Below are 23,474 nucleotides of genomic sequence, written 5' to 3'. Positions count from 1 at the left end.
CTTTAAAACGTCTTATATATACATAAATATTACAAATAAACTACATACTTAACCTAACCATGTTCTAATGCAAAGCTTATAAAAAGCATGTTGGACTTTATTTATAATTTGAGTAATACAGGCGACGTGTGTTTTTATACCTTGAGCTATTACCTGCAGAACTTCAATAGCATAATAATTGTTTAACTTGCACTGGGTACTCCAGCTGCTACGCTGCTGCAACAAGGATGTTGACCAGAGAGGGAACAAACATGGCGACGGGCTATGCGTTGTTCCTTGTTCTGGGATCGGTTTTTCTCTGCAATCTAATGAAAACACTCCTGCCGACTATATCCTCATTCGTAAGTAGGGGTACATGATTTTTTTTTTTACTTGAAACTACATGCTTTGATGTTATCGTTGTAGCCTCGTCTCTCTGACAGCAGATCATTGTCGGTTAGATTCTTTGATAGCAAGGGAGGGCTAAGAGATAATGCTATGGGCAACTAGCATAACTAGCTAGCTTGAAACAACCGAGCTGTTCTGCCACGGACGGAGGGGTGTGGTTTCCACGAGAGTTACTACAGTCAAGGGGAAACATTTTAGTACTGTACCGTTGTTCACACGTAAGAAACACTGTCTAGGGCCACGTTAAAGAAAAAAAAAATCTGACATTACGAGAATAAAGTCGTCATCCTACGAACGTCGTCATTTTAGGCTATTGTTAGCCTATATGTTATTATGAAGGGGGATATCAGAAGAGCAGCCAGCCGTCGGCACTAAAATGATAAGCGTGTGAAGCATAACTTCACAATGAGCATCTTGTTAAGTTATACACGTAAAAGATTGCACAGGAGTTTCAATGCCACTTTGGCCCGAGCTATATTTATTTAACACACCCGGTAGCATGGTAGCATAGCATACATGTACCTCGCGAGAACATGCGAGATCTCCTAGTCTCCTAGGTTTCGCTGCATATTATAGCAGTGTCTCAATCCAGGGGTTTAACACAGCTTGTGTTACTGTAGAACACGAAGTAATGCACAAGCACGATACAGCTTCATATGACAATTCTTTAGTAAAGGTTTCACAAATACGAAATGCTTAAACATCAGCCCCACAGTGTCAGTGTTTAAAGGCTCTGTAAAGTGATTTTATTCGAAAATGACTCGTGATTTTAGTCAGGCTGGCTACTCTTCTGATATTCCCCTTCAATACAACATATCGGCTGAACAAAGCCTAAAATTCTGACTTTATTCTTTTAAAACTGCGACTTTCATGACTAAGATTCTAGTAATATTACGACTCTATTCTTGCAATCTCAATTTTTCCCTTTAACATGGCCCTTAAAGTCCAGCTTACTTAAGGCGGTTGTGTAGCCTAACTGGTTTTAAACTCGCTTATCAAAAATGAGAATATCTTTGTTTAATTGTAGGGCAAGAGGCATTCATATATGATAGCCTATTATATTGTCTTTCGGGAACAAATACTGATTTGATGGAGTGCCTGCATCAATCAACAGTAGCCTTTAATATAGTTTAGCCCTATCTCTTTGATTAATCAGTAAAAGTCTTTTTTCCTTCTTTCAAGCTGTCAAAAATTGTGCAGAAAGATGCCGAGCAGGAGAGTGAGATGAGGACTGAAATTCAAGAGATGAAGAAGGAGCAGTCCTCCATTAGCATGATGGATGAGTTTGCTAGATATGCCAGATTGGAGCGCAAAATCAACAAGATGACAGACAAGCTGAAAACACATGGTGAGAGCCAAAGTAGATTGCATATGACATACATAGGATAGACCATGTAACAGGGGCCTTAAGGTGCAACACAAGAGAAGCCTGAATCACGAAACCAGACTGGTGTACTACCAAACAAGATTAGTGGGTAAGCCGGTTCTGTTGGGCCTAAACCCAGGGTTATCTGTGCCACGAAGCTGGCTCTCTTCTAACCTGGCTAGATCACCATGGTTACTTGCTTTGCGCAGCTAACCTGGTCTGTTTTGATCATTTCGACACGTAACGTCTTTAACGACGAGCCTCCTTCAGATGCAGCTCACCTGCTCTGATCACAGGTGAAAAACTCAAAACGCGAGTTTGGTTATTTTGGCTGACTTTGAAAAACTTAAAGCTCATGATTACTAATAGACTGATTAATTGGTTATGTCAAAATGTCATTAATCTGGCATAATTGACATAATCGGCATTGGTCGATGTCTGCGCTCACAAGGCCGATTAAACGTAATGTGTCTGCATACACAGACAGCCTCGTTTATGTGGCTGGCTTGAAGCACGTGCTTCACGGAGTCTACTTCAGGTACTTTCTGTACACAGTCTACACTCACTTCCTTTAACAAACCTGCCTTTTTAGCTAAAATAAGTGAACTGCAGACAAAATGTAGATCTACTTAATGCAGATAATAATTCAGACAACAGTGTTTTTTTTGTATTATATCAAATGCAAAAATAAGCAACAACATGATATCGGCCTCATGTATCGGCCATCAGCCGCCCTGCTCTCTAAATGTCAGCATCGGCATTGATGAGAAACAGAAAGAGCGGCTGTGTGCAGTTACAGCAGACCGGTGTGTGTGGGGAAAAAAACTCAAGAAAAGCAAGGTGAGCAGATTAGAGTAGTTTTATGATCAGATACTAGCATATGGTGGAGAAGAATGAAGCACAGCTGTAATGGTATTACGATATACTTTATGTAAATAGGGTGACATATTGCTCACTGCAATTTTTGGTTGTGGAATCGTAGAGAAAAAAAAGACATTTCTGATTTTCTGTCATAGGCAAAATAAGTATATAAAAATATGCTGATCATTTATTAATTGATTGTTAACTTTATTGATGTCGGAGTTAGGGAATTTCTTCAAACACCCATCCCTAGTAATAAGTATCCCACCTAACTACAACTCCTGACTATACCACTGAAGTCATAAGTATCATTAAAGTTTAAGAGTTGTGCTTTGTGTAGTTGTTACATTGGAAATGAACAGGAGGCACTGAGAGCGTTTCGTGTGGTAAAATAAATAGGCCTGCATTAATTTACGCTTTCGCCACGTAATTTTTTGCAGCATTGCTCACTTGCCTTATTTGCGGCAGTGTTGGTTTTTACCGTAATAACTTTTTATTCATCATCGCTTCTTCAAACAGCCTGACTGAAGCAGACAGCCGATCATCGCTCCTTTTCTGGGTTAACAGAGAACGTTTATAACCGCCTTTGTGATACCTGTTATCTTTAACTGGTGCTTAAGACTTTGCCGAGCCAGCTTACTTAAAGAAAGCCTGGTTATGTTAAACTTGCATCTTAGTACACTCCTCTGGAACATCAAGCAACATCAAATGGCAACACTGCCTCTAAATACCAATCATAACTTCATTGACAGTTTGAACAAATATTTAATGTTCTCTGTAGAAGAGTTTTTCTTGCGGAGCTGTTTATTGATCTTTGAATCACCTTTACGATTATTTTTAAGTCACCTTTACAATTAAAGGCACATAATATGTCCTCAACACGTGTTAGTGTCATTCATTCATTTATTCAAAAAAACAATCACAAGAAGTGGCAAGAGGATTTGGATATCATATTGTGTTCAGTGGAAACAGCTGCTGCCTAATGCTTTCCTTCACCCTCAGCATCGAGATTTTCTTGAGGACAAAGAGAAAGTAGCAAAAAGAACTTCAGTGTGATACAAAGCAGAGGCTGTTTCAGATTGTATCTGCGGTGATAAAATGTTCTCTGACTGCACATTGACAGTTTGAATCTCCCAAGCTACGTTCCTTAAATACAAACCAATCACCATTTTCTTAGTTTTACTTATGACCCCCAAACAGCTTTCTACCTTCACTCCACTGTTTGAATGAAAACTATAAACAAAGGCTTGACCTAATGCAGTTAATAGGCATTTCTTATATAGTGTCTATTTAAAAAAAAAAAAAAAACTGAATCTGATAAAAAAAAAGGCCAAAAGTCACAGGGTTAGTACTAAAGAAGGATGTAACTCCACAAAAACAGCATATTGAGTCTAACAGTTCTGTATTTGCTCACTTTTGCAGTGAAATCAAGAACAGCGCAACAAGCCAAAATGAAATGGGTTGTGAACATTGTCTTTTATATACTGCAGGTAAGTGGGGAACTAGAAGCACAAAGGCATTTTGTGGTAGATTTTAATGTAACTGTTAGACACACGCACACACACATCTATTTCATTACCACAAATACGATACACGTTAAGTGTGACTAATTTATTTCATACAAAACATCCAGTTCATTCTATCTTTGCACTTTACTCTGGCAATTTTGAATAAGTTTATATTCCTAGCATAAAGACAATCAAACAAAATACATATTGCACAATATATTCATATTCATATTTCTTTATTAGGCTGCTCTGATGATCTCCTTGATATGGAAGTATTACTCTGATCCAGTAACTGTAGTCCCAAGTAGATGGATTGCCCCTGTGGAACGCCTTGTGGCCTTTCCAACAGGAGTGGCAGGTAATTACTCTTTGTATAATAATTGATAGAAAATTAATATATATACAGTATAACATCTGCAGCAAAAAAAACACCTATAATAATATTATACATTGAAATTATAGTTTACAGCAGAAATTGAGTGAACATTCACAATGAACCCACATTCCTGTTGTGTTGATGGATAGTTTTTGTACTGATTCAAACACGATACTGATGTGTATGCAGTTGAGGCCATATATTTAAGTACACATAGGTAAGAAATTCAAACACAATTTCTAACAACTAAGCATTTTTTTCCATATCACCATTTTTTCTTGTGGTATGTCAAGACTTTATTTTAGAACTTCATTTAATAACAGTGATTTTGAAAATAATAGCCAAAAAATACATTTATTTCAGCTTTTGTGTATTAGAGCTAATTATCTGTGGGTCAAAAAATGTAATGCATCACATCCAATATGTCACTGATATGGGTTTGCATGTTCTCCCTGTGCATGAATGGGTCCTTTCCTAGCACTCCAGCTTCCTTCCACAGTCCAAAAGCATGCTCGTCAGGTCAAATCTATCATGTGTTAGAACGTGAAAGGGTGAGGCTCTTCTACCAGAAACACCATCCCTACTGTGAAGCACAGGGCACCAGCATTATGTTTGAGGGTTGTTTTACTGGAAAAGCAACCGGTGCTACAGATTTTACATAAAAATGTACATAATGTAGAATCTGTAGGCGTGCAACCATATTTTAGTATGGAAAGTGTTCTGGTTTCCGTTTGTACAACGTTTGTAGTCCGAGTAGTATTGACCAGTCACGTAGCAGCAGGTTTCGGTGTATGCAGGAAAAAACATTCGGTGTGGAGAGTATAAGCAGGCAGAATGTAATCTGCTGTAATGCCATCCCGGCTACCATCAGTGGTCATCTGTCAATGATTTAGCTTTTTATTCATCTCTATAAACAGACATCTGCGTGCAAGTGCAGCTAACAGTCTGCTCTAGATCATCTAGATGTAATGAACCAAGAAATTGCAATGTTTATTTTGCAGACATATCTGGATTGGCAAACTTTGCTTTTGAGCTGAACACAGTCTCTTCTCAAGGTGCTAATTGGACTGTAAACAATGCAGCGCATGGAAAAGGAAGTCTCGGCTGGAAGTCCGTATCTCCAAACACTGGCTAAACCAGATGCCCGAAATGTTCCCCGTTGCTCCCAGAGGCTATATCGTCGTCACACGATAGCTGATTCTGAGATTGGTGCACTCCAAAAAAGTGACATTGTCATGAGGAAGGATGGCTATCTGCAATTACTGAAGAAAATTCTTGAGCCATCAAGTAGCTTGGTCAGAAAGAGAAGTCCATCAGGACAACAACTAAGGATAAATCCTTAGTTGCTTAGGGTCTTGTGATCTTGTGATGGAATTGCTAACATACAACAAAGTAAAGGTATTTGAGTGGCCATCACAAAGCCCTGACCTAAATTCAACTGAGAATTATAAACTGAAATAAAAATACATGTCAGAGCAAGGAGCCGACAAACCTGAGTAATAACAATTCTGTGAGGAGAAATGGGCAAAATGTTACCACAATATTTTTAGAAATTTACCCTTAGCGTCTGATTAAAGTGAAGCAACGAAAGGTTATTTTCAACAGATACTAATGAATGTCACTAGTGCGCTTTAAACTTCGGACCCACAGAAAATCTGTTTTAGTCAGTAAAAGTGGAAAAGAATATGCATACTGTCTATTTTTTTTTAATTCTTGTATGTAAATGAAGTAAATAACCTTTTGAGTTAACACAATAATTGTATTGCAACATGAAGTACAGGAAGTTGTGAAAATGTCTGGAGCCTCGGTGTAATTAAATATATGGCCTTAACTGTATAAGTTACCATAATCTGTTCTATTCCTCACTTTAATTTGTCAAGAAGTTCAGGCTGTTTATTCATTTATTGACAGAGCTGTTCTTTCTTTCAGGGGGAGTGGGAATAACATGCTGGTTGGTGGTTTGCAATAAGGTAGTTACACTGGGTCTTCATGCCGTCAACTAGAGACTTAAGCTGTGTTACATTCACTGTTTTTCTTACTTATTCCTGAATATTTGGCTAAAGAGAGCCATGGTTTTGTGTCTTGTTTTTCTTTTTTTTTTTCAAGTTCAAAATGTTACAATGAAGTGAATTTTCATGTTGCAATATTGTTTTGCTGAAAAATGTTTTTTTTTTTTTTTTTTAATGATAGTGTTTTAAATTTGTTGTGAGGAGGATTTGGGTGTATATTATATTAAAAAATGATTTTGAAATGTTGAAATGCCATTTTAATAAAATATTATTTAATAAACCTTGTTACAAATGAGTAATTTAATAGCCAAAAAAGTCTAGTAATTTTCTTGAAGTAAAATTGCCGATGAATAAAATCAAGTAGAAGGATTACAATGGTCTGTGTATTGCTCATGTGTGGAGAAATCATAAATTCAGAGAAAATCACTGCTGGGAATAAATTCAAATTTCCTTCATCTGCTCCTCCTTTGTCTATGAAAGCTCAAAAATATGAGTGTGTCCTTCTGTCTAATCACCAAATCAGTGACCGGAGAGAAGGGCTTCTCACTGTCCTGCTCTTCCTGTTTTGGACTTCCCTTCACCGAGGGCTGCCTCCACTGATTCTGGATCCCTCAGCTGGTAAACTAAGTACAGGAATTCCACCTCAAAGAATCTCAACCCACATTGGGTTCTTGGGGCTTCATTGGGCTTAAAGATTACATGGGCAGGTCTTCCCCTGTGCAGGTTTGCTATAGATTGTTTGAAGGTGTAGTTGCATCTGATTATACTTTTATTTATTCATAGGTTAGCTGTATTCATAGATTTGTCCAAAATGTAAGACACCTTGCTGCCATATTCCTCTGTTTTCTGCTTTTCCTCCCTCTCTATTATGGTGTGATCCTGGCTGAGCAGCTGTAGGTACTTTAGACTGGCCTTTGTGCTCAGCAACTTGTTCTCTATGGCTTAAAACAGCCTTGAAAGATTGTTCGCGCGGGTCTCATGTTGCAACAACTGCTGGACTTTGGCCTAGTTGTCATGTTCAGATTTTTTGTCTGGTTAGGTGAATCAATACAACAGGGGCGGGTGTGGCTCATTGGTAGAGTCGGTCGTCTCTTAATGAGAAGGTTGGAGGTTCAATCCTTGACTGCCGCAATCATATGTTGAAGTGTCGATGTGCGAGACACTGAACCCCAATTTGCTCCTGAAGTCATAGCCACTGGGTATTACAAGCATAGATTTTACCATTTACCTTATGAAATTTCGATCATAAATGAATGAAGATGCATGTATTGTGCCTTGTTCACACAACTACAAGCAGAAGTACCCAGCCAAAAAGCCATGTTTATGTGAGCGATTGGAATCTGATTGGGCAGTGAGCACAACAGGAACAAAAGGGAAAAAAAACCAACAAACCTTTTAGAGGTTGCCTTCTGAGTCTTGGTAGTGTTGCAGTGCCATCGTGTGGCAATGTTGTAGCGTCTTCAGATCCTTATTCAATTCTGGCCTCTCTCAGCTGCTGCTGTATTTCTCACCACTGACTCCTCATTTGCTTGATGCAGCTCAGGTTTGCAGACTGAATCCTCAACTTTAAAACCTGCATAGGCTGGTCTTAGGCAATTCAAAGATGTGACACTGGCATTTAGTTTGTCTGTTGCCTTGTGCCTCTCTAAATAAAAGAGGGAAAATGTACTTACCATGATAGTAAGAATTAATTCAAAAATGTGTCCATAAAAAAACAAAAAAAAAACACAGGTAATTAATCGCTATTTTGTACCAGAAGACTTGTCTAATGACTTGGCTTCTTGGGCCTTGTCTGAGTCAGCTTGGTCCTCAAAATCAGATAAGTAAAGTGGACTACTGGAGCCCAGTGCAGTCAGGGGGGAGTGGACCACTTGGAGGTGTTAGTGCAGCAGGTCATGGTATGACCACCCTCCGTCTTATGAGCAAAGGCCCTCAGGTATCAGGCTGCTTCACACACGTGCCTGCTTTGTAGGCTTCTCCACTAAGAAAAGAAGACAGTTTGAGAAAAAGGAGTTTATTTTTGGTTAGAATGATCTATAAAATATTTGAAATATTAATAAATCAGCCATTGGGTGTTTTGCTCAAAAAGGTCAGATCCCAAAAATGACACCAAAATAATAATATACTGATGTTGCATTGATGCATTATACCTTTTCTTTTACATTATATTGCTTTTTAGGAGAGTAAGCTTTTTCACCCCTGATAGACACTCATATGACATGATAAGTGACAAAACCACTTTCAAGGTTGTCATGGCAACCAGTGTAACACTTGCTAAATAGCCAAGATAAAGGGGGAAATAAAGATTTAAAATTATATTATATATATAACATACGTTTTGGGTTTTTTTTTTATTAAAGCGTCTGTAATATTTTTATAAAACGTTTTTCCCTTTGCTTTCCTCACGCGGACAGCAGCACATAGTGAAACCTGGATGCGCCCAACTAAACATGTACAGTCCACGATTCACAACATCCTCATTCAGAATACAGTAAACACGTTGTCACTTTGTTGGGGAACTTTTTTCAAGGACCCCAAACAGGCCTGAGACCATGTTTTGGAAACCAAATACTTACAGCCTATAGAACTGGACAGTGCTATTTCTGTCCATATATGCACTCAGCAAGGAGCTGGAAGCTAACTTAACTGTCCCCTGTGCCGATAGACAGCTGAAGTTGCCAATCAGTCAATGAGATGCTGCCCCCCTGGTGGCCAACCCACCAATCCAGCACTAATGGAGCCTGGACAAAAATAGCCTCCTGTGTGTGTGTGTGTAATCTTAGTGCTATGTCTCCGTTCCGAGTGCGCTCTATTAATAGAGGAGTTGGCCTGCTCCTTTAAGAGCCTACTTGTTGAATAGTCCTCAAAAATATAGAAGCAAAATGGTTATCAAAGTATTTCTCGCCTCTTCATCGGGATCCACTGCGGTAAGCTTTCAGCCCATGCAACTGACTAGTCATTAGAGCGAACTTTCCTGGTTGTATTCCTTAAATCGATCTTGACTTTCTTACACTCACTCAAACCTCAAAACCTCAAAATGTTTGTCACCTGCCTTTTATTTTGCATACCAGATGCATATTTACATGTTTATGACTTGACCTATGCTGAGATGTATGCTTTGGCGTTGCTACAGTTGCCTACTGTTTATTTTATCGATGTGATACACATACAGATCTTTCTAGAAAAGGGGCTCCATAAGCTATTCATGCCACAGATCCCGCATTAACAGCTATGAACCTCATAACCGGGGTTGGTAGAGATTTTGCTCCGAAGAAACTGCATTTTCTTTGTGCCATAAAATATATCTTGAAGTGGTCTATACCTTAGCTATTGTGATTAGAATAGCTTGGCAGCTAAGGTCGAATTAATCTCCTAGATCCACTTTTGGCCAAGCTAAATAAGCAGCGTGAACCAGTCCAGGGGTGGCGCGGTGGGCCAGTTGGTCAGCAGTGATATCTCACAGCAGAAAGATCTTCTGATGGACCTGTTTGCATGTTTTCCAATACTAAGTTTGTCCTTTTTCAACCCAGTGTATCCTGTGATAGGTGCAATACCCTGTACTGTACTGTGTTCAGAAATAAGAGGATAAATGACAAAATTATTGACTAAATGCACTTCTTGAATTTAAATCTCATGCTGGTATTTGTTCGCTACATCTTGTTCTCTACTTTCTTTTCAGGGTGTGTATTACAGCTATTTTTCATGATGAATTTACCTGATTACTTTTCTCTGATTAACAGATGGTTTTCAACTATAACTGGTCAGAAAGGAGAAAAAAATACCATCACAATTTCTCAGAGCCAAAACGAAAATAACATCTCCATACTACATTTCCCTATAAAGTTACAGTTCATAAACGTTTGAGATGATTAAAATAGGTTCCACTTAATTGTTTTTGCAGTTTATATGTTTATGTGATTAGATAGGACCCAGTAAGAGGAGGTAAGTGTCATGTAACTGGTTTGAATTTAAATGGTGGCCACTCATTACCCTGAAAAAAAATCAGCAGAATGCAGGTTTTATATCTTTTTTTATTTAAAATGAATTCCTTGTCCATGCATATACTGTGGAAACAGCATTGATTGGAAACAGCTTTGATAATTATTTTCTTCTGCTTTCCAGATCAAAAAGAAGCAGCAAGATGTGGTTGGCTTTCTGGAGGCTCTTAAAGTAGACTACACTCAGCTGGACATTGCCTGCAATGAGGAGAATCGCATGTGGATGAGGCAGAATGTCCCAGAAGAGAAGAAGCCTACCAACGGCATCCCCCTGCCCCCTCAGATCTTCAATGAAGAGAACTACTGTGGGGTAAGTGCACAAAAAACTTATAAACACTCATTTTTATTAACCAGCCCCAGATAAAATAATGCTTTGTCTCATTTTTGTACAGGACTACGATACATTCTTTGATGCCAAGGAGGACAACTCTGTGTATGCGTTCCTTGGACTGCCCCCTCCTCCTGGGTCAAAGGTGCGAGCCTTTTCTGTTTTTTACTGTGAACTATGAAACCCTAAATGAAGTAATGAAATTTCTTATCCCCCTATGCCAGGATGTTTTTCTGATTCTGGTTTAGTTTTCTAAAATACCTCATACTTCTGGTTGTTTAATGAAACATGTTCCTTGCCAATGTGCCGAATATTGCTAAGTGCTACTCATGGTGATTCATGTTGGGCCTCTCTTTAAATAACATAACAAAGAGTTGGTCTAGACCTGCTCTTTTTGTAAAGTGTCTCGAGATAACTCTGGTTATGATTTGGCGCTATAAAATTTGATTGATTTGATTGATGTTGCCCAATTGGCAGGAAATAAATATCTGCATTATACCAGTATATATATGATTGTGACACTTCTGTAATTGTGTCATGCATACAGTCAACATAGATTTTCAAGACAGCAAAAATAAATGAAACTAGACACAGAAATAATGGGCAACTGATAAATCAAAAGTAAAGACCAAGTAAATAGTCCATCTTGTATAGTAATGTATACTAATGTATAGTAATATTAGTTTACTGTCCTTGTGCAATCTACATTGAAAAGGTTTGTTTTAATTCAAGCTCAAAAATTCACCGTCTAGTCCTAAATTAATCAGTTCAAAACTCCAAGCAATAATCCAACTGTGTAGTACTCTGATTTCACTCTGAGTTCTATTTTGTAAGCTGATGCTCATATTTTTTGTGATGTATTAAGTAGCTATGAGTAAGATAACATATGTCTGTCTCTGTTGAGAGTTTCACATGCGCAGTACTGATTTGCATACTCATAGATATAGATATATCTACACTGAACAAAAATATAAACGCAACACTTTTGTTTTTGCTCCCATTTTTCATGAGCTGAACTCAAAGATCTAAGACTTTTTCTATGTACACAAAAGGCCTGTTTCTCTCAAATATTGTTCACAAATTTGTCTAAATCTGGGTTAGTGAGCACTTCTCCTTTGCCGAGATAATCCATCCACCTCACAGGTGTGGCATATCAAGATGCTGATTAGACAGCATGATTATTGCACAGGTGTGCCTTAGGCTGGCCACAATAAAAGGCCACTCTACAGTTTTACTGTATTGGGGGGTTCGGGGGGGTCAGAAAACCAGTCAGTATCTGGTGTGACCACCATTTGCCTCATGCAGTGCAACACATCTCCTTCGCATAGAGTTGATCACGTTGTTGATTATGGCCTGTGGGATGTTGGTCCACTCCTCTTCAATGGCTGGGGCCGTGCATTATCATGCTGCAACATGAGGTGATGGTCGTGGATGAATGGCACAACATTGGGCCTCAGGATCTCGTCACAGTATCTCTGTGCATTCAAAATGCCATCGATAAAAAGCACCTGTGTTCATTGTCCATAACATACGCCTGCCCATACCATAACCCCACCACCACCATGGACTACTGGATTCACAACGTTGACATCAGCAAACCGCTCATCCACACAACGCCATACACGCTGTCTGCCATCTGCCCTGTACAGTGAAAGCCGAGATTCATCCGTGAAGAGAACACCTCTCCAAAGTGCCAGACGCCATTGAGTGTTAGCATTTGCCCATTCAAGTCGGTTACGATGACAAACTGAAGTCAAGTCAAGAACCTGATAAGGACAACAAGCTTGCAGATGAGCTTCCCTGAGACGGTTTCTGACAGTCTGTGCAGAAATTCTTTGATTATGCAAACCGATTGTTGCAGCAGCTGTCTGGGTGGCTGGTCGCGAGTGGCCTTTTATTGTGGCCAGCCTAAGGCACACCTGTGCAATAATCATGCTGTCTAATCAGCATCTTGATATGCCACACCTGTGAGGTGGATGGATTATCTCGGCAAAGGAGAAGTGCTCACTAACCCAGATTTAGACAAATTTGTGAACAATATTTGAGAGAAATAGGCCTTTTGTGTACATAGAAAAAGTCTTAGATCTTTGAGTTCAGCTCATGAAAAATGGGAGCAAAAACAAAAGTGTTGCGTTTATATTTTTGTTCAGTGTATATTATATCCATGGTCCTAATTAGGAAGTGACAGACAGCTCCATGGATACAAGCTACACCATGCCAGTGAATTACAAAATATCAGTTACCACTTGCAGTGTCACTTTAACATGCATTCAGCAGGAAGTGTCCCTGCCAGAGACCAAGTTTTATGTGATAAAAATATAAGTTTATGTATGAGTTTAACAAGATAAATACTATTTTCTTATAACAAGAAGGCTTGTTAAACCTGGATTAGTTTAGTTTTTGTGTCGTAATAACGTGAACCGGAAAAGTATAAAATCAGAGTCTAATTCCTTGTATTTGCCCACATACTTGGCCAATAAAACTGATTCTGATTCCGAAAATCCCTTGTTATAACAATACATTTTTCACGTAATAATGTGGTTCTGATCTGTGTTTTTTGTTTTGTTTTGTTGTACTGGGGTGGCAGCAATACTTTTCCTTTGTAATCGGGGGAATTTTGATTTTCCTATCTTAAAATGGTATTGGTCTCAACAATCCCATATTGGTCAAGTTGTAGTTTAAAGGTATCATAATTAGGAAACCATTGCAATGTGTAAGCATCCGAGCAAAACGATGCTTTAGGTTTCATTCATATCAGGACATTTAAAAAAGAATTCATGAAAATTTGCACTTTGTGGAATTTAAAAGAAAATGGGACTTATATCACCTAATAACCTAGTGAGTGCTGGACAAAATTCTAGATATCACCATTTCAGAATGAAGTTGGCTTCAAACACAATCTTCCAAATCTATGACATACTTTTATTTTCACTATGAAATATGTTTATTTTGATACATTAGACAGGATTTTGGTTTGAAGATATTCAGTGTTTGTAATGAAAAAGATTTAGAGGACATACTTGGTGGTGATTCAAACGATCAATTTCAAGCCATAAATCTGTAAAATACACTCATGTGAATCTGATCATTTCATTAACACAGGAAGCAGAACAGGCCGACAAAGTGCACATTGTGGAGAATGGGAACCACGCTGAGGAAACGAATGCAGAGGGCAACCTTGTTGACTCAATAGTAATGCCATCATTACATTCATTTCCCCCTCACATTGGGAATTTTTATTCTAACCTTTTCCTTTCCATCCCATAACACTAAACAATTTTATTCCTGTCCCCACCTGTTGACTTGAACAGACTCTTAATGTTCTCTGATCCACTCTGTCCAAATCATCACACTGACTCATGTTTTTGTGTTCTGCATGACTCAATCATTTAACAAAATATACTGAGTCCTCATTATTACACTGGGACACTGTGTTCAGCGACCTAGGTTTGTGAAGCATCATGTTCATGAAATATCATTTATTAACTGAACAAAGTGGAGGTTTGGTTTGCATAATGAAATATGATGTTTTATTATCTTATTATGGTTTTGCTCAATCAAATTTTTATTTGGTGTTCTTTATACTTCTTGATTTCATTGCCATCTAACAATTTTCCTTCCAAGAGCAGATCCCTGCTTATCCTGAGCTTGTACTCAGTCTGATCTGGCTTTTTATAAAACTATAATGCATTGCTCCTCAAAAAAGTGCAAATGCAGTTCAATTTAGCTGCAATTTGTTTCCAGAAGGAGTTCAGTTGACCCTGTGCTTTTAAAACCCTGTCATGTAGACATGTAGATTACGTTCATATACAACACATTTTCCAACAGCAAATAGTTTTGAGGGGAAATATAATGTTTATACGCGTTTTCTATCAACATCTTGAAGAAATTCAAACTTTACATACCAAACCAGAAGTTAAAAAAAATGTCAATGTTGAACATATCAGTAAATTGTTAACTGATGACATATTTGATTAGGGTTTGCCACAATTGACAATCTTGCGCCACACTATCTACTCATAGTGACCAAGTATTCAAATTGACTATGATTATGTTAAATACAAAGAAGAAAATCAATATTGACTTGAGACATTTCATTATTTATTACAATCTCATCTGCCAAAAGGCAAATTGTTATTTGTACAATTGAATACTTGTACTGATTAAACAAACAAGATGTTGCTATAATTTCTTGGCTTTTGAGGTGCTTGTGGGTGACTTTTGCTCTATAGAAAAATGTGAGAGTAGTTATCATGGTCTCATCCAACTCTTGGCAAGAAAGCAACAATGTTTTTTTCGCAAAAACTTTTTGGGTGTTCTAAAGTTTATCTATTATTATCTATGAAAAAATCGCTGTATTCAATTCATGATGCAACATCCTGGCTTGACTTTTATCCAAAGTACTAACACTCCAGTCTCTACCTTTTAACTGCTACTACTTCTTCCCTTCTCCAGTTCATTCCTAGGATGAACACCTTCCTTTTAACTTTCCTAGCCTCTCAGAATGATTCGCCGGCCGTCTTCGTGCTGTTGAAGCAGTGTCATTAATACAATAATATATTTTTTTATTATATCTAGTTGCCTTGACCATTAGTTGTTGTTTTCACCTCACAATAAGGAGGTTCCAGTGGAAGAGCGTAATGGACATGCACACGGAGAGGAGGAGCTGCAACAGGCAGCTGATGATGAGGAAGCTGAGGGTGGCGAAGAGGAGGAGGTAACAGAAGGAGAGACAGCAGATGCTGAAGAAACGGCAGGAGACGAGGCCCCTGCAGAGGAGGAGGACGTTGAGACAGTGGAGGAAACAGAAGACATAGTAATTGCCAATTAACTTGAATCCACACTCCCATAGTTTTTCTTCTGAAACCTTCCTTTGAATGTTGTTGAATGTTTTTTCCTCCACCTTCCCATCATTCCTGGAATGCTCTGTATTTCCTCCCCTCAGCGTCTCCACTTGCCCTTTAATGTTGTCCTTTCCTTCCATATTAAGGGTTTGCCTCCTTTTTGCGTTCCTGTCAACCTCGTACTGCATCTCCTTGTTAAGTCTCTGAATGAGTATGGATATTTATTAACCCAAAAAAAAGTAACATTCCTGTTCACCATTTATTCAGCACCGTGGGACATCTAACTCCTTTACTATTGTATTTCTGCAACTTTTATGGGTCTATTGTCTGTTTTTATTTACCTCCATATGTCTTTGTTTTTCCTTTATAGATTATAATATAATTGTTACCACTTCTCTTCATGATCCACCCCACATTTCACTGCATATTCATTAACTATTAACTGTCCTAATCGAGGTGTGTTAAGCACACCCCACTTTGTCTGATTCAATAAGCCTGATCTATAGATGCTGTTGTGTTTCAGTATTAATATAAAACGATCAGCCTTAAATTTATGACCACTGACAGGTGAAGTGAATAACATTGATTATCTTTTACAAGGGCACCTGTCAGTCTGTGGGATATGTTTGGCACCAAGTGAACATTTTGTCCTCGAAGTTGATGTCTTCGAAGTAGGAAAAATGGGCAAGCATTTGAGCAACTTTGACATGACGCGACAACAAGTTCAAGGTGTTTACTTGGCCTCCAAATTCCCCAGATCTCAATTGAGCCTCTGTGGGATGTGCTGGACAAACAAGCCCTATCCATGAAGGCCCCACCTCGCAACTTACAGGAAAGTACTGCTGCTAACGACTTGGTGCCATATACCTCAGCACACCTTGTTGTCTAGTGGAGTCCATGCCTCGACGGGTCAGGGCTGTTTAGTGGTCCTACACAATATTAGGCAGATGGTCATAATATTATGGCTGTTCGGTGTATATACTGTGTTGTATGTGTTGGGATTAGTCCGATCCCTTACACTATTTTATTTCTTCTGCCAGCAGGCCCGTGTAGAGGAGGAAGAAGGACAGGTAGGTTTCTCAAAAACACACAACACTACAGTTTACAATTAAAGGAACTGTGTTTCAGTGACTTCTTATTTTTTACAGACAAGGGGTTCATATATAAACGTGTGGTAAACTGTAGCAACACACACAAATTAAATATAAATGGCAAAAAATATATGAAGAGTGTATATAGAAAGATAATTATATTAAAAAAGAAAAAAGAAACGGGTTCTTCTTTCTCTTTTCTTAAACAGGAGGAAGCTGATGATGACAGGGTAAGGACAGAAACTGAGTGTTCTTGTTTCTAAGTCTGAATGGTGTCTTTATTATAAACAAAGAGAAGCAACAATAGTAGTTAATGTCAGTTGTACAATGTGCCAGCTGAACCTAAAGTAAGACAAGCCCGCAGCCACTAGACCCCATAAATGTTACATTTTCATCGGGACCCCTAATATGGGACACATTATTACTTACAAAGGATTGAATGCATGCATACATTCAGTTGATGTTCATTCACCCTTTACTTATTACTATTATTACTTACTGGCCATTCAGTGTTCTGACCTAATCTGATCTGTGAGGGGTTTCTATGAATGGGCAAATTAATTGAAAATGCACTTATAATAATGTCATAAAATTATTTATATTGCAAAAAACAACTTGGGCTGATTGTCCTCGTTCACTAGTTTTTAAGAGCTTTATAAGTTATGTTGATAAGTGAGTGTTTCTCCTATTTTCTTGACAATGTAGTGAGGCAGTCTCAGTGAATTCAAAGCTTATAATCTCATATGAGTAGTATATTAAAAGAGGGAGATTATATTCAAATATAAAAACCCTCTGTGACTTTTAACGAGTGTGCTGTAGCTGTACACTGGTTTTAGATTAACCTCTCTCTTTTCTTTTGAAGGACAATGGATGTTTTAATTTTTGCACCCTTTTGGCTGTGCATAAGCATTTGAATGCTTGAAACCTCTTTCTTCCTATTTCGTACCTTTTGTGAACTAGCACCTTTTGTTCAGCTCCCAATTTCCACTCTTTTGGTGGGAATGCATGTTGTGATGGTCAGTCAGATTTACCAGCCTCATACTGCTAAGGAGAAATATCTAAATGGGGTCATTTTGGCAATGACTGTTGATTAAACTCCAAATTTGACTATTATTATGCATCATACTACATTTTTTACACAATAAATGAGGATGTTATGTTCAATAAATATCTCCACCTTGTACTTCAGGTAGGTGCATTTAAGAATGGGCATGTTTCTCCAGCCTGTGTTGCAGTCATATAATCCACCTGACTCACCTTACATTATTTTGATAAATCAGTTTCAGAGATCCTCCTGCTGGTGGATACACCAATGTTGTGTGCACTTAATGGCATTTGACCCCTTCTTTGCCCTTCTTTTGTCCATCTCTTGGTTTGCTCCCTCTAGGAGGAAGAGGCTTTGCAGTCAGAGGTAACTGTGTGTCTGTGATCATCTATTTCTACAGTTCCTCCATATAGTTGTCAACAATGTGTGGGTTTGATAGTGCAAAGATCAAGGGAGGCAGCTGTGATTGGGTTGGGCTGAGATGGGTTTTTGGTCTGTTGTTCCCACTCATCTTTATACTCTTTTATTTGCTCCCTTCAAGATTTTACCTTTTTCTCCCCTTCTATTTGTCCGGTCTCCATCACTATTCTTCCTGTGTTAACCATTTTGTTTTCCTCTCTGATTGCTAACATCTTGTTCCTCATCTCGTTCCCAGTCCAGTAGCTGCTTCCTGACAACCTCAACTATAACTATTGTTTTCATTTTAAATCATTTTTAAATCACATAGCGCATGCCTGTGGTGCTATTTTGCTCCCCACACAGCCTGCTGACCAGCTATCTGTTATTCCCTCTAGGAGGAAGAAGAGCTACGACAGCTTGAGGTAGATTCCATATCTTTTCTTATTTGCTCCAACCTTCCTCAGTTCATCTTGTGATTTTGTCACAATCACGTCCTTCAGTTTTTTCTTTCACTATCCCTTAGTAGATTTTGTTTTTTGTCAAAGGGACCATTTGCAAAGCTGAAGAGAGAAGCATGGCATCTTTGTCAACACAGTATTGAGTTAGAACAAAGTGCAAGAATTAGGAAAGCACAGGGTTACTTTACCAAGAGGTTTTGTTTGTAACCGTGTGCAGTGTTTCTATCCACTCACATATGCAGTGATTCAGTGATGATCAATGTATGACCTCCTGTACTTGTCAAAAAAACACTGCCAATATATGAATCATCTTTAGAGAAAAAAAAAACTTAACAATGTCCTTTAGTTCACATTGCACTGCATTGTATTCCACATGCAGAGAATTTACAAACCCTTGAGATTATACTAAAGGGCTTAACCTCTTCTGCTTTCCTGTTTGTATCCAGACAAGCTTAGAAACACCTATCTAAACATGCACTTACACTGAGGAATGTAATTGTCACAGGGAGCAAGGGAAAACAGATCCCTCCTCATTCTCCTCAGCTGTCAGAGAATATTAAATTGTTCTAATGTGCAGCCCTTGAATTTTGCACTGTGCTCACAGCTCTAAGCTGTAGTCTTTTTTTGCCCAGGATCTGCCTGTCAGGACGCATACAGGAAGACCATTGACTCTATTGTGTCCCGACCACTTCTGAATCCAAACCTATACACTTGCTCGCACAAAGTTTCTCACACTGCTAATGAAGCTCTGAGAACAGGGATGCAAGTTTCTTGAGTGAGAAAGTCCATGATCAACTCAGTATCTTTTCTCACAGCATTGCTTAATCAGGGTTACCTTTCCAAGAGAGTTCCGACCTAACTGGATTCCAAATCAGGATTTGGCTCCTTAAGAGAGCAACAACCTCAAACCTAAAGTTAGTCCTAGTAAAAAAAAAACTGGATCAAATCAAATGATCCTGTGCTAAGTGCTGTGTGAATGGGCTCTGCTGCTCTGAGACATTCCAACCACTCTCTAATCTTCCTTCATGTATGCTTCGCTGCTTTGCTTTGCCTTCTTTCCTCTCTACCTTTCTACCTATTTTGTCAGTGTCCCACCTCTCTTGCAGGAGCAAGATGACAAGGCACTGAGGTAGTCTCTGTGGTTTGTTTATGGCTTTTTGTATTTCAGGCTTTACTAGGGGCTTACACTGTCCTTTCTTATTCTTCTCTCCCTTTCTGTGTGCTGCATGGACCTCTTTTCCATGGATATGCATGACATTGTGCCACATGATAAATATGAAATAATTTTACTTTCACCTTAGGTGGATATAGTATAGTAACAGCAAGCTGAGCCCATGCATTGGTCTTCTTTCCTTATCTTTGACTTCACTTACGCTTATGATTTCATCTTCTTTAGGACGAAGAAGAGGCTGAAGTTCAAGAGGTAGATTTTAATTGTAGAGTCTTTGTTAATGTTTCGCATGGTGTGAATCATGTTTCCATTTTTATGCATGATCTGGTTGCATATAATGTCTGTATGTACAGGTTTATCAAAACCTTTCTGTCTCTTCCCAAGAAAGTTGTGTGTCATGCAATCCAGTGCACAATTTTGGAAATGTGACTCTGATTTCTACTGCTGAGCATAACTAAAGCCTAAAGATGGCACCACACTATTTGTTTGTAGTCGGTGTAGTGACCAACATTCATGCAGGCATTTCCTGTCATATTTGCTTTTTTGATTTGATGCCTGAAGAACAGGTGGAAAGTTTTTCTGTGTTGTACAACTTTGCCTGGTCGCAAAGGAGCTTAAGTTGGATATGTTTTTCGGTTTGGTTTTGTTTCACAGAGAGGGGACATCGACTTGACAGGATGACATGTCCTTTTCCTTTTTTAAGAAGTCAAGGCTTTTGTTTGTTTTTGCCAAGAGAACTCTAAAATAAAAATTGATGTGACAATTTACATAGAGAATGGATGCAATTCAAATATTTTTGTTGAAAAAGTGTAAATCAAAAAAAGAAGAATACATTACATGAGATAACCCACTGGATTACAAACTGCTGCCTTTTTTATTATTTGCGTAGATTTGTTTGTGTCATAGTGTTTAGTAAACAATAGATTAAGTTGTATGACAGGATGAAATCAAGTAATTATAGTCTGTTTTTATGGATTATGATGTCAACTCTCTGTGAGCTGTACCAATACCAACAAGAGCAGTCATAAGTCTCTGCAGCTGCATAGCACTGAAACACATCTTAGAATAACTTGTGGTTGTAGATTTTAAAAGATCTTATATGGTGAACCATATTAGCACCGCTTTAGTCTCACTAAGGTCATCTCAGGATGTATACAAATCTGTGGGTCATTAGTTGTCCTCGTCCCTGCAGTCATTGCTAAGGACTGCACTTCTCTCGGATAACGTCCTGTCCATTTTTAACCTACCCCCCACCCCAAACACTAACATGTGAAGTCCTCCTCTCACTTTCCTGCCATTTGGACCATGGCTTCACACGACCCCGTGCTTTCTCTTTCTTTTTTAATGCTTCAAAGGATGAAGAAGAAGACTTGGAAGAAACACAGGTATTGCTACAACAAAAATCCCTTTTGTTATGTCTGAGCTGCTAGCTGTGCTCGACATACCTGAAGAAACTCTTTTTATTAAGAGGACGGATCTATGTGAGACAAAAAATATATACTATATTTTCTTGAATTAGAATTAGAAGTCTTAATAGAGAAAAATAAAAGACTAGGTAATTGGGGTTTTTTTTTAACTCTCACTTCTTTTTTTAACCACATCTTTAAAAGGAATCATCTATGCTTTTATCATTCAACAACTAAGCTGATCCAGCTGTAATCTTTTTTGATTAAGACATTTAGTTTAAAGAACCCAACCCAGTCAAACCTACCCAGGTCATGTAAATGAAGGGGTTAAAACAACAAGCAACATAGACTGCACCACATCTTACTGACTTAGCCCATTTAATGTTTTTGAAGATGACAGAGCAAAACATTTGAAGGATGCTTATTACAAAACAGACTTACAGAAACAACCCAAGGTTAAGAACATCTTTGAAGATTTTCTACCCCTCTCCTGTGTCATTGTTATTAACACATGATTGTGCCCTTTAACAGGAGGAAGAGGCTGAGTAGTTGAAGACAGGTGATGTCAGTGATGTTGACATACTTCTATCCAGGTAAACCGCTATATTTTCTTTGCAGCTCTATTTCAGTGCTTTCACCACTAGAGGGCAGTACATCATTGCCACAACATGATAGGTTCCCTTGGTTTTGTAATAGATAAGATTGAACTTTATTAATCCCAAAAGAAATTCTAGTGCCAAATTGCTCCAAAATAATAGTACCATGGTAAGAGTAACACAACAGAGCATCAAATATAATTGAAATGTAAAATGTGTATAAGGGAAAGATCTGCAAAGAAACAGAGTCTAACAGAATAACAATACAAGTGCTTGTTAATTACAAAAGTAAGCTAAGCAGTAAAGTATCAATAGCAATTATATAGACAGGAGTGTGGGCAATGATAATGGTTACATATTTGGCGTATATAGAACCAGAGTGTTTTCTTTGACCCTGCCATCAAATGAAAGGCTAATGAAAAATAAACAACATTTCAGTCTTTGCTTTATCTACATTGTAAACTGTATCTATAAAACAGTTTTACAGCATTCACACCAATGGAATGTTTCTGCCTTTATGTATAAGATGCCCCCCCCCATCATTTTACTCATCAAAGCCCAATTTTTTTGTCCTTCTTTGCATGTTATGCATCTATTACCAACTAAAGGAAGAACCACAGAGCAGGCTTTGAAGGATGGCAATGCATGTCAGCCTCCCTTAGCTGTCTCCCAACCCCTGCAAGCCCCTGTCACACCATGTTAGAGGAAGCTGCTAAGTGAGCTTCAGATGCGCCTCCGGAGGAGCGGGCAAGCTGGGTGGCACAGGCCTAGCATGTGTTGGTGGCAGCCTAAACCACCTCAGACAACTGGGAAATGTGTGACTTCTTTTTTTTTTTTTTTTTTCATCTGTTTGCCTTGTGTTTCAGCCTGAAGGAGCCTCCTGTTCCCTGACCCCTAAAGCTTGACCTGCCTCTGTCTGGTCAGACAGCCCCTCTACCCTCCCCAAGGCCACACTGGACTCCACTGGAAACTGTCGGTTGTGTGCTGAAAAGACTGAAAAGTCCTAACCCACATTTTCTCCCATCGCTATCCCTTTTGACTGCAATGTTGACTTGATTTTTATATTTTGCCTGAAGAGACATACTGTAATGAAAATGTGCAGTTTTTTGTTGAACTCAAACATATTTCTCATGTTTTACTTTTAGAAATTCTAGTTTTCTAACACAAAGAGGAAGTGACCTTTTGAAAATTATACCTTGGCATACCTTAGCTTATCAGTTCAAGTTCAGATTCAAAGGTTTATATCACACTGTGTAGTAAATGCCCTGTTGTTTTATGACTTTCGTTTTACAAATGTGATCCCTTAATGGCCATCAACTGAATATGGAAATGCAAAGTAAGAATACTGCAAGCCTGCAAACTACTCAACCTCCATTATGACTAATTCTGCCAATACTGCTGTTGAATCAATGCACTTTTTTGAAACGTGTGACTCAGACTTGAATGCAATGGAAAATGCAATAAAGTAGACTGGTTTCAAAAACTTAGTGCTGCTACGTGGCTTTATATTTTATATAATTGTGTTGGCATATTTATAGATCAATGGACCATTGTGCAGTCTCAGCAGTGCAGGGGCAAACAGGAAAACAAAGCAAATGCCTTGTCCCAAGAGATCCTGGGAAAAGGTTGAG

The 23,474-nt window shown here is 38.5% G+C and overlaps 2 protein-coding genes across 41 annotated transcripts; both read left to right on the top strand.

The window, feature by feature from the left end:
- The first annotated feature begins 235 nt into the window (after positions 1-235).
- On the top strand, positions 236-6,962 carry get1 (guided entry of tail-anchored proteins factor 1). The gene is made up of 5 exons (XM_069668208.1): positions 236-341; positions 1,570-1,735; positions 4,037-4,104; positions 4,366-4,480; positions 6,428-6,962. The coding sequence occupies exons 1-5, from the start codon at positions 252-254 to the stop codon at positions 6,499-6,501; spliced, it is 513 nt and encodes a 170-aa protein (XP_069524309.1). The 5' UTR covers positions 236-251; the 3' UTR covers positions 6,502-6,962.
- Positions 6,963-9,302: 2,340 nt separating this feature from the next.
- Positions 9,303-23,350, top strand: sh3bgr (SH3 domain binding glutamate-rich protein). Of its 40 annotated transcripts, none has more exons than XM_069668166.1 (13): positions 9,303-9,434; positions 10,630-10,815; positions 10,898-10,978; positions 13,936-14,025; positions 15,452-15,649; positions 16,721-16,747; positions 16,978-16,998; positions 18,156-18,179; positions 18,608-18,634; positions 20,067-20,093; positions 21,197-21,226; positions 21,779-21,840; positions 22,710-23,348. In XM_069668166.1, exons 1-12 carry the CDS (start codon positions 9,390-9,392, stop codon positions 21,794-21,796), a joined length of 774 nt encoding a protein of 257 aa, XP_069524267.1. In that variant the 5' UTR covers positions 9,303-9,389; the 3' UTR covers positions 21,797-21,840; positions 22,710-23,348. The 40 variants fall into 40 exon arrangements, with proteins under 40 accessions (XP_069524267.1, XP_069524266.1, XP_069524279.1 ...); XM_069668165.1 differs by having other exon boundaries at positions 16,718-16,747; XM_069668178.1 differs by lacking the exon at positions 13,936-14,025 and having other exon boundaries at positions 16,718-16,747; positions 22,710-23,350.
- Positions 23,351-23,474: the final 124 nt, after the last annotated feature.

Source organism: Semicossyphus pulcher, unplaced genomic scaffold (assembly GCF_022749685.1).
Source record: "Semicossyphus pulcher isolate SPU_LCO1_2020_fin unplaced genomic scaffold, fSemPul1.0.p SCAF_19, whole genome shotgun sequence".
NCBI lineage: Eukaryota > Metazoa > Chordata > Actinopteri > Labriformes > Labridae > Semicossyphus > Semicossyphus pulcher.
The sequence above is the reverse complement of the archived record's forward strand: the minus strand, read 5'-3'. Positions and strand labels throughout refer to the sequence as shown.